General features: G+C 39.9%; 1 protein-coding gene across 3 annotated transcripts in view; it reads left to right on the plus strand.

The window, feature by feature from the left end:
- Window positions 1-12,217, plus strand: part of SIK2 (salt inducible kinase 2) — a 126,724-nt gene that overhangs the window by 92,094 nt on the left and 22,413 nt on the right. For all 3 annotated transcript variants that reach the window (XM_030836685.2, XM_030836691.2, XM_030836718.2), the window contains exons 5-8: window positions 6,354-6,478; window positions 6,912-7,035; window positions 9,375-9,595; window positions 11,194-11,346. In XM_030836685.2, coding sequence (XP_030692545.1) covers window positions 6,354-6,478; window positions 6,912-7,035; window positions 9,375-9,595; window positions 11,194-11,346 — 623 coding nt within the window. The remainder of the gene's footprint in view (window positions 1-6,353; window positions 6,479-6,911; window positions 7,036-9,374; window positions 9,596-11,193; window positions 11,347-12,217) is intronic.

Below are 12,217 nucleotides of genomic sequence, written 5' to 3' on the forward strand. Positions count from 1 at the left end.
GTAATGCCTAGTCCAAAGTTGGCAAGACATAAATGGTTTTTGGATTTGATTATAATTCATACACCATGTTGAAGGACTAGTTGTCATTTTGTTTCAAAAACTTCTTATGATTTCGTATCTTAAAATTGTGAAGCTAAGAGGTTCTTTGAGAAAGATTTGTCTTTTCCCTACTGTGCTCAAGAAATGTTGAAAATCTTGATTGATCTGACAAATTCAAGGTATGTTATGAGTGAGAGTTCAAGCAATTACTCCCACCAATTACTCCCATACAAATGACAAATTACCGCAGAGGAAAAAAACTTCTTTATACCTTCAAAATTTTGTCAGAGTTGTTTAGTCAATCATGTATGAATAAAAATAGTATCAAAATAATGCTAGTCTGAACCCTGAATTGGAGTGAGAAGTATCAGTATGAATTCATGGGTTATTGTTTTTTCTTAATACATATACATATAGACAGGCACAAAAACAAATGTAGGAGTGTGTGTGTGTGTGTGTGTGTGTGTGTGTGTGTGTACACTGATAAGCATTCATATGTATATTTCCTCTGTTTGATGACAGGGCCTAGACTCAGTGACAGCCCAGTTGCAGTGAGTACATCTAGGTCTTAGTCTTGGTTTCTAAATACCATTCCTCTGTAAAAGGAATCAGGGCGGGCTTCCCTGGTGGTGCAGTGGTTGGGAGTCCGCCTGCCGATGTAGGGGACGCAGGTTCGTGCCCCGGTCCGGGAGGATCCCACGTGCCGCGGAGCGGCTGGGCCCGTGAGCCATGGCCGCTGAGCCTGCGCGTCCGGAGCCTGTGCTCCGCAACGGGAGAGGCCACAACAGTGAGAGGCCCGTGTACCGCAAAAACAAAAAAAAAAAAAAAGGAATCAGGGCTCCTTGGAAAAGCAGTTGATTCATGGGATGGGGCAGGAAAGTACAAGATGAGCCTGGAACATCTGGTACCAAGAGATAAGGAAATACTTAAAATGAAATTTTATAAGGATGGGGGCATGTTGAAAGGATACAGGAGCCAACCTGAATTAGCTCCTAGTGGCCAAAGCTGGAACTATTTAAGCATCAAAATAAATAACAATAGTATTGAATTATAACCCAAAGAATAAAATAAATACTTATGATGAATATAATATGACAGTATTGTAAAAAATAAACAAATAGTTTAATGAGTAAATAAATAAGAGAGGAAGAAGGGACAACTCTTGAAGAGTTGTAATTAATAACTGTAGAAGGAATGAGGGAAATGAAAGCTCACCGTTAGAACATCACAGTAATCGTTGCTGCAATCAAGATCTGCCTACGAATGCTAAATTAATGGGTGAAAGTTTAAGGAGAAACAGGGTATATATAGACTCAATATATCTTTAAAATATTTATTTATTAATCTCAAGGGGAAAAATAGTAACTTTATAATGGGGTAACCCAAAAGACACCACCTTAATCCACAGATCAAGGTTAACTCCACCAGTAATTAAGCCATAATACCTGCACCCCATCATATGATGCCCTGAGAAGAGCACTTCACCTGTGTGATGTTCTTCCCAAAAAGCAATCATTTTAATCTAATCATGAGAAAACATCCAGCAAACCCAAACTGAGAGACAGTCTACAAAATACCTGACCAGCACTGGTCATGGTCAAGAAAGACAAGGAGAGACTGAGGAACTATTAGAAATTAGAGAAGACTAAGGAGTCATGACAACTAAGTGCATTGTGGAACCCTGCAGTGAGAGAGGACGTTAGAGAGAACACTGGAGAACTCTTAATGAAGTCCATGGTTTAATTAATAGTACTGAATCAGTGTTACTTTTTTTTTAATTAATTAATTTTTTTTTTTTTTTTTGACTGTGTTGGGTCTTCGTTGCTGCGCGCAGGCTTTCTCTAGTTGCGGCGAGCGGGGGCTACTCTTCGTTGCGGTGCACGGGCTTCTCATTGCGGTGGCTTATCTTGTTGCAGAGCAAGGGCTGTAGGTGCGTGCGGGCTTCAGTAGTTGTGGTGCGCAGGCTCAGTAGCTTGGCTTATGGGCTCTAGAGCACGGGCTCAGTAGTTGTGGTGCACAGGCTTAGTTGCTCCGAGGCATGTGGGATCTTCCCGGACCAGGGCTTGAACCCATGTCCCCTGCACTGTCAGGCGGATTCTTAACCACTGCGCCACCAAGGAAGCCCAGTGTTACTTTCTTAGTTTTGATAATTTTACTAATAGAGTTATGTAAAATGTTAACATTAGGGGAGGAAGCTGGATAAAGGGCATAGGGAATTCTCACTTTATTGTTGCAACTCTTCTGTAAAACTATTTGGAAATTAAAACTATCAAAGTGAATCCAACATAGCATGGCATACATTCTATGACAGAGAAACAGGAAGCAAAAAAGTGTCTGAGGGACATAGCAGCCATCATTTGAGGTATTAACTTGTAGATCAGAACATTTGAGAAGACATTAAACTAGACATTAAACTTTCCTTTCCAGCAAAGCCAGGCTGGGTCTGGGTCTAGCATAGAGAGGAATGCCCATGTGACTGTTTTCATAATGCTTTTCAAAAGTCAGGTGATAATGTGGGGTCTTTGATTATTCTCTGTTGTTATGAGACTATCTTCTGTGTTTGCACAGTGGTTGACACATGTATGCACTCAAATGTTTAATGAAGGAAGCAATGAATTTGGTTGGTGTGATGAAACATTAAATAACCATTCCACATGAATAAATAGCGATAAGAAAGAAATCCTGGGACTTCCCTGGTAGTCCAGTGGCTAAGACTCCACACTCCCAATGCAGGGAGCCCGGGTTTGATCCCTGGTCAGGGAACTAGATCCCACATGCTGCAACTAAGAGTTCGCATACCACAACTAAAGATCCCACACGTGGCAACAAAGACCTGGAGCAGCCAAATAAATAATAAATAAATTTTTAAAGAAACATTAAAGAAAAAAATCCTGCATAGCTCTGCCGTTCTCGTATTTCATCCCTCTTGCTCGCCCCTCATTTCACTATATGCTTTTAGGCAGAAAGCTGCAGACTGTGAATGAAGCAAATTGTCCAGATTCCTGTGAAGAAATGAAAAGGCTTTTATTTTTAAGTGTTTTCCCATTGCCACTTCTTAAACCTGACAATTATTAACCTGCTCAAAAATAGCTACATATCACTGTACCAGAGAAAGACATAAAGGTGGTTAACAGTGAGAGCTCTGTAGCCAGACTTGGTAAGTCTGCAATTTAGTGTAACCTCTAGCAAGGTACTTAACTTTCTACCCTCACTCTTTCCTAAAATAAGGATACCTCATGGGGTTACTAAGAAGAAATTATCTTAGGAGAGCTTAGGTCAGCTTCTGACACTTTTAAAAGACACGATGACAGCATATTCATTCAGCAAACCTTTGTTGAACAGCTGCTGTGTGCTGACAGCGTACTAAGTCCTAGGGGAACAGACATATATCATTTCCCCCTTCTCTACTCTCAAGGAGTTTAGTCTGATAGAGAAGACAGATAAGTAAAACAAGAAGAAGAATTGCTATTCTTCTCTTCTGTTGAGTAGCTTACTCAGTGGCTACTGTTTATTGAGCACCTGCTTTGTTTCAATAGTATGCCTAAAGCATTATTATGTTATCTACTTATGATGTAAGTGTACTTATCTACATATACTCACTTATTGTGAGTATATGTTACTCATAATAACTTTGTGAAGTGTAGACATTGTCCGCATTTTGCAAATGAGGAAACCAAGGCTCTGAGAAATTAGTAATTTGCCCGAGATCACACAGCTAAGAGGAAAACCCAAGATTTGCCTGACTCCAAAGCTTTCCTTAACCCATACATCAGATGATTACAAATAAAATATTTAAGTGCTTTGACAGGGTTATAGAAGACATCTACATAAATGCTATTATAATAATTTTAATGAACCTGATCTTCTTTCGGTGCTTCTCTTAATGTTCCTACAGACTCAAGTTCCTGTTTTCTTCAGTTACCTACAGGAAATAGAAGTAACATCTGTTTAGTACCTTTTTTCTTCTAAGGTAACAGGACGCTTTCTTTGTCCCAGATGTGTACAGCCAAGGTTGAGACTAGGCTACTACAGGCACCATGGTGCTTTCCTAGTTTTTGCTCTCTTCCTGCCTATGAAGTGTCCAGTGAGAGAGCCTAGGGGAGTAAAGAGTCCAGGCCACCTTCCTGACAGACCTCTGTCCCAGTCACTCTTTGAGTTCGTTCTACAAGAGTCGGGGGAGGTTCAGAATGAAGGAGTTCTGGAATGGCTCTGTGAGACGTTAAAACGTTCCAGTGCTATTTAGAGAGTATTCTCAACTTACATGTGCTAAAACTCATCCTGTGATTACGGTTTAAAGTACAGCAATTATTGGACCTATTTCATGATCTCCAAACACACTTCCCAGAGCTTCTTGGGCTTTTCTGTGAGTGAAAGTAACATTTTCCTCTTTAAATGTTATTTGAACATCTAGTCCTTGGATCGTTTGAGAGTATAGTTTTTCTAGAAAATTAGAAACACCTATCAATATGGACACATGGGTTGTGATGTGATGTGAGTGGTTAGTCCTACAGGTGGAATTGAGAAGATAAGACCTCTCTGACAGTCGTTTTGGAAAGCCGAGCATAGGACTGAACTGCAGTTACGTTGTGGAGGGAGGTGCCTCGTACTCCTGGATGCCAAGGGCAGGCCACAGCTGTGTTCCACCAGGTTTAGATGCACCATCTCTTTCCCCACATGCACCATCTTTTCTCTCATGAACGCTTAAGCTTCTCCACACTGTCTTTACCCTTCCTGTGTATTTTCTCAGGACCCTTTTCTCTGAAAGGCAGTAATTGGTAATGATGGCTTTGGTAGCTGACACTTCACATCTGCTGTGCTCCAGGCATTCTACATTCTTAGTCTCATTTAATCCTCACAGCATCCTATCTGGGTAGGTGGATTATCCCCTCACTTATAGATACAGAAAATAAGGTTCAGGAAAATTAAATAATTTACGTAGGGGCCTTGAGGCTAGAAAGTGGCAAAACTGGAAATCAGCTGTAGGTCTCCCTAACTTCATAGGTCGTACTCTGCCATGAGGCTGTGGTGTTGGGGATCATGACTGTGTCTGTTACTACTGCTTATGTCAGGGAGCTTAGAGAATGCCTCCCCTAAGGTACAGAAGCGCACCATAGTCTCAGGGTGTGAGTGGAGTGTGAGTTTCTGTTAACTCATTGGATCCCCATAACAACCTGCTGACTACGATGTTTCAGTGTTACAGCTGGGGAGACTGAGGCTCACAAAGACTGAACACATGTCACGCAGCCAGTCAGTCTGGCGCCGGAGACTTGTTCCAGTCCCCTTGGGGCACCACCGAAAGCTCACTCTCCATGCACTGCGTATACCAGCCAGAGTAGAGCCAGTTCCCATCACTGAGGTGTATCCTTCAGCCAGGAGTCTGTTGCAGCATGAGACATTTTGGCTCTAACTTACAAAACAACAGGAATTTGTTCCTTCACTAAGACCATGTGACTATGTGAAGGCTTAGCAAAAGAGCACAAGCTTGCATTTATACCAAATCTCACTGCATTTGTCTTCTGCTGTAACTTTCATGCATATTGAAGGCATCTGAGTACAGTGTTTCCAGAGGGCATGCTGTTTATCAAAGCTGCAGATTCAGTGTGACTAATATCGTAAGGAGAAGGCCATTAACGATTTTGAAGTATAATGCCACCGCGTTCCATAAATGAGTAAACAAGTGATATTGGTGATAGGTGGCCTGTGGCTGGGTCACATGGCCATTGCATGTTAATGAGCTATTCAGATAAGTATCTGCCTAATTCAGGATGTGCGGGCCAACACTTAGAGAGCTGTTACTTAGGAAACACTGTCCTCAGTTGCCTTAAAATGTTATATTTATCTTGCTAGCCTGGGGCTGTGAGAGCAGCCGGTCCCTTGGTTGTGTTTAGGTAAATATCTTAGAGTTTTACTCATTTGTTTCTTTTTTTATAAACCATACAAGCTCAAGAGCTCTTAATCATGGAGTAATTGAAATTCTAAGATTATCAAATTCAAGTTGATTGTCCATATCAGTGGATTTTTCTTTCAGCCTTAAAAATACAAGAGATAAAGTCTTTTTCCAGCCTCTCGCTCATTCTCTTTGAGAAGAAAACTTAATTCATTAACACATTCATTCAACAAATATTTACTGAGTACTTAATATTTGCTATTCATTGTGCTAAGTGCTAAGGAAACATCATAAGATACATGCCATCGCATTCTCACAGAGTGAATAGTGGTGATATTGTTAATGTAGCATATTATAAAATTATTATGAGAAATTCAGTATAGTTTTAGAGCACAGATGAAAGTAACATTTATTTCCATCCCAATAGATTTCGGTTTTGGAAATTTCTTTAAAAGTGGTGAACTGCTGGCAACATGGTGTGGCAGCCCCCCTTATGCAGCCCCAGAAGTCTTTGAAGGGCAGCAGTATGAAGGACCACAGCTGGATATTTGGGTATTTCTTTGCTTTGCTGTGTTAAATGCATCTATAATGATAATACTTGGTACTCTGGCCCATCTCGGAATCTCTCGGTACCTAACACGTAGTCAATAGTTCATACTTTCCCTGTCCACTGGACTAAAATTAGAGCATCTTGAATTAGATTCTAGGAAAGAATTTCTAGGGAAAGATGTTATCATACTAATATCAGCAATGATTTAAAGTTTAGTAATCAAAATGATTTAATTTAATTCTTTTGGTATTTATTATAGGATGCTTTATTGCACTGGTCAGCATTTCAGATTTTTTTTTTTAATTCTGAGAAAATAGTAAATTCAAACAGGAATTTTTCAGTCCATATGATTTTAAGAGCCCTGAGGATATTTAGGAAAACAAAGAGTGTTTGAAGTTCTCAGTAGAAAAGAGACTGCATTGTTTTCTTCCCTAGAGCATGGGAGTTGTTCTTTACGTCCTTGTCTGTGGAGCTCTACCTTTTGATGGACCGACTCTTCCAATTTTGAGGCAGAGAGTGTTAGAAGGAAGATTCCGGATTCCGTATTTCATGTCAGAAGGTAACAACCTGTTTATCTTAAAATTATGTTTTACAAAATTTGTTCTGAAAATGAGTGCCTAAACAAAGGCTTCTCTTTTTCTAAGTTTGGGTGCCTAATAAAGTGACCGAGTCACTTTAAAAGCCGTAGAAATAAGCAACCCCTTCCATGTAGGTGAGAGAAATTCTAACCTTCCTACTCATAACTGGAAACAGAAAATTTCCCAGATTAAGAACAGCAAGTCTTCCCATTTACCCTTGTCTATAAATGTCCCAGGTTTATTTATATTTTTATATATATTTATTGGAGTATAAATGCTTTACAATGTTGTGTTAGTTTCTTCTGTACGACAAAGTGACTCAGTTATACATATACATATGTTCCCATATCTCTTTCCTCTTGCGTTTCCCTCCCTCCCACCCTCCCTATCCCACCCCTCTAGGTCATCACAAAGCACCCAGCTGATCTCCCTGTGCTATGCAGCTGCTTCCCACTAGCTAGCTGTTTTACATTTGGTAGTGTATATATGTCAGTGCTACTCTTTCACTTCGTCCCAGCTTCCCCTTCCCCCCTGGTGTCCTCAATTCCATTCTCTAGTAGGTCTGCATCTTCATTCCTGCCCTGCCACTAGGTTCATCAGTACCGTTTTTTTAGATTCCATATATGTGTATTAGCATACGGTATTTGTTTTTCTCTTTCTGACTTACTTCACTCTGTATGACAGACTCTAGGTCCATCCACCTCATTACAAATGACTCAATTTCATTCCCTTTTATGGCTGAGTAATATTCCATTGTATATATGTACCACATCTTCTTTATCCATTCATCTGTCAACGGACATTTAGGTTGCTTCCATGTCCTGGCTATGTAAATAGTGCTGCAGTGAACATTTGTGGTATATGTATCTTTTTGAATTACGGTTTTCTCAGCGTATATGCCTAGTAGTGGAATTGCTGGGTGATATGGTAGTTCTATTTTCAGTTTTTTAAGGAACCTCCATACTGTTCTGCATAGTGGCTGTATCAATTTACATTCCCACCAGCGGTGCAGGAGAGTTCCCTTTTCTCCACACACTCTCTAGCATTTATTGTTTGTAGATTTTTTGATGATGGCCATTCTGACCGGTGTGAGGTGATACCTCATCTTTTCCAACCACAACGCTAGGAGACTAGATATCAATTACAGGGAAAAAAACTGTAAAAAATACAAACACATGGAGGCTAAACAATACACTACTAAACAACCAGGTTTATTTTAGACTTAGGGAAGCATTTTGTAGATACAGATTCACAACCATTTCACTCTAAGTATGAAATGGATTTTCCCACATCTTTTGGTGGGAAGTTACAAAATTAAATTTTTTAATTAAATTTAAAACCAACTAGCAAAACTGTTGAATTCAGATGAAGTGCCATAGTCCCTTCCAGTCTTGTATTGGTTTTTGCTGCATGGGCAGCAGTTAAATTTACTCAGTTTAGATTTTGGTTTTTATCCTTAATTTGCTTGTTCCTGGTAACAGAAGTAATGTTCTAGTAGTTAAGAGGATAGATTTTGGAGCCAGACCACCTGGTTTTCATCCTGAGTCCACCACTTACTGACAGTCTGGCCTTGGCAAGTTATATCTCTGTGCTTCAGTTTCCTCAGTCTATAAATGGAAATAACAATAGTTTCTAAAAGGGGTATTGTGGGGATTAATTAAATTAAGCTCTGTAAAGCTCTTAGCATGGTGCCTAGAACATAACAAGTGATAAAAGGCTAGTTTATGTGGGGGTAGTAAAGAATATGATGTCAGCTCAGAGAATAAGCTAGTGCCCAGGGTTGCAGCAGTGCAGTTTACTTAGTGTCATCAGAAGTGACTAGTGTTTCATGTACATTTTTCTCAGTTGCACTGATACGGAGAATAGCAACAGTCCCTTGGAGAGCTCCAGCCTCACTTAATAGCCTTAGTGTATCAGCCTCAGAAGTGACTGTAAGGAACCGTTTATTATTTGCTTTTTCTAGGAAGAAGGCTTGTTTTTTTCTTTAGTGGAAATCTAAGTCTGTGTCTAGATATTGTAAGTTGAGAAATTCAGTAAAAAGGTTCATTAAGTACAGAATTGGATAGATCTACACCCTCCTGTTTTTTCTTAAGTATTCATTCACAGTGATGGTTAATTTTGTGCGCCAGCATTCATCATGTGAACTTGACAAATACAAGTAGCCTTCAGGTATTCGTTTATTCATTTGACCTTCTGCTTTCCAGTGGGCACTGTGGAGGGTACAAAGATTAACACCATTGTACAAAGTCACATGAGTCAAGTCAATACCCCAAAGTGCAAGGTGATTTACGTGACTTTTGTAACATTGTGTTTTCTGTAGATTGTGAGCACCTTATTCGAAGGATGTTGGTCCTAGACCCGTCCAAACGGCTAACCATAGCTCAAATCAAGGAGCATAAGTGGATGCTCGTAGAAGTTCCTGTACAGAGACCTGTTCTCTATCCACAAGGGCAAGAAAATGAGCCATCCATTGGGGAGTTTAATGAACAGGTTCTGCGATTGATGCACGGCCTTGGAATAGATCAACAGAAAACCATTGAGGTAAAGTGGTCAGAGATTCGACTAAAGAAATTTTAGGACTCTGTTGTACTTAGTAACTTGAAATTTCATGCTCATACCTGTCATCCTGGTCTTTTAGCCATCCCAGTACCTAGGCCTACTGTTCAGTGTTCCCTGAAGATTTCATCACACTATATTTATGTTTGCTTTCAATCAATATAAAAATTCCTCCCTTTGCCCCAACTGCCAAAAATATTTAAAAGGAAGTGTTTATATAGGATTGAGAAAAGACAAAGATGGAAGCTTAGCAAATACAAAGTAGAAAGCTTCTTCTAAGATGAAACATGAAGTTCTATACAGGTAATAAGCTAGTTTATATGAAACATAAATGTGCAGATATGGAACAAGGCTGAGGGCTGAGCAGGAAACAAGAAGGGTAGGCATCGGGTTTAGGTTGTGAACTGAAGAAACTCAGAAGGCAAAAACAGGTGGATTCCTGATTTGGAAGTTTTATGGGTCATAGAACTGAGAAGGTCATGAACCTAGGAAATTCCTTGGCAGCTTTGTTTCTGTCCTTTAACAGCTGGCATGTGCATAGGATATGCATATGTTTAATACCCCCGCAACAGGCAAAGAACAAACAGTGCTTTTCAGGATGAAGCATGACAAGAAAGACTATAAAACGCCCCCCTGTGAAGATAAAGTGCTCCAAACTGTGCTGCCTTTTCCTTCATTGCAGCCATAAATGAAACCAGACTGCTTTCCTGCTTTGCTCATCACGTGCTTAGAGAGGTTTTTTTGTACTTGCCCTTGAAGGCAGCTGTGAGTGCAGTTCCCCGGCCTGTGATGTTTGCTGCCAGTGCTCTGCATCTGAGCTGCACTGCACAGCACTCATGCAGCCTGTCATGTGGAATTAGATGCCAAAGGAGCCGTTGTTTTGCTGTTCCGTTAGTATCCTGGGAGAGCTGGCCAGCTAGGGATGTGAAAAATTACGAAGCGACTTTATTTTCAAGGTTTCAAGAGGGTTGGACCGCAAAAACAAGAGGAAAAAATTACCTAAGAATGGAGACCCAGCGTCTCTCAACCCCGCATCCAGATGTCATTCTCCAGCCCAAAATAATCACCAGAAATTTCCCCAGAGACTTTAATCATTGACTTCAGGGTTTGCAATGGTTTGGACTTGTGTCGAGGCTGTGGAATTAGAGCCTCTGGGCTCAGGTTACTAAACAACCTTACAGCCTAGTTGCAGCTATGAGATGGCACCATATACCGGCATTGGGGAATGTCTGCATGAGACAATGGTGGCATTTTCTCTGAATGCAGAAAAATAAATGGATCCTATTAATGTAAAAGAGCCAGTCAAGTCATTCAGAGGTATCATCCTTTATACAATTAATGAAGTTATCTGTCTTCTATTCTAAATTCTGGAATAGCTTTCGTTTTGAGGCATACTTCGTTTGTTACTTTGCTTGTTTTTAAGAACACATGGTATCTTCCCTCCTTTTTAAATTTATTTTTCAGATTTTATTGAAGTATAGTTGATTTACAATGTTGTGTTTTTCCCTCATTTTTTAGAAAGGTTTAAATCATTGAATTGGTTTTTATGGTTCTCTGCCTTTGGCACTTGTTTTCTCTTCCAGGCTTTGCAGAACAAGAGCTATAACCACTTTGCTGCCATCTATTACTTGTTGGTGGAGCGCCTGAAATCACATAGGAGCAGTTTTCCTGTGGAGCAGAGACTTGATGCCCGCCAGCGTCGGCCTAGCACCATCGCCGAACAAACAGTTGCCAAGGTAACACCCCATTAGCAAATAGTCTTATCTGTGCATGTGCCTGTTCACATGTTTGACACATTTTTCATCATGTAGTACAAAGGGTTAGGATTTCATCCTCTACACCTTGTTTTTCTGTAAAGTTTTTTTCTGTCATCGTTCACTAGATCCTCAAATGTTTTATCATCTTCCTATTTTTAAGGATTAAGTTTATTTCAAACAGTTTTTTCTTTAAGGGATTTCTCATTTTTTTTATCATTCACTTATGTTAAGAATTATTGTAACTAGCCTGTACATTCAGTTTCATTTAACAAATTTTTATTGCAGGTTTACTATGTAAACTTCTTTTATTAGACACTACAGGGAAGAGGATGTATAAAAGAGTCATTGCCCTCAGAGTCATTACATTATAGAAGCAAAATAAGACAACATCATGAATAACCATCATTCAAAATAGAGAAAGGGCAAAATTTAGAAGATACTGTGGATATCATTCTGATAGAGAAAACCTTTTTTTAAAAAAGGGCAAAGGGGAGAGAGATGCATCTGATTGGGAAGGCTTTGTGGGAGAGGCGGCGTTCAAGGTAGAGCTTCACAGCTGTGTAGGACTTTGTTAGGGAGAGGCAGTGGTTAAAGGCATTATACGTAGGCAGAAGCAGTGTGAGCAGAAGTACTAAAGTGAGCAAGCATAGGACTTGTTCAAATTAATTCACTTGAATTAAAGAATAGGGAAATGAAAGAGTTAGAGTGCTAAGTTGAAGCCATGTTGTGAAGGGCTTTGAATGCCAAGGTAAAGAGTTTACTAATAATTCAGGAAGAAATGAAGAACTACTGAAGCCTGTTAAGCAAAAAAGCGGTAAAATTATATCCATACTTCAAGCTAGCAATCTGG

Source organism: Globicephala melas, chromosome 8, assembly GCF_963455315.2.
Source record: "Globicephala melas chromosome 8, mGloMel1.2, whole genome shotgun sequence".
Taxonomy (NCBI): Eukaryota; Metazoa; Chordata; class Mammalia; order Artiodactyla; family Delphinidae; genus Globicephala; species Globicephala melas.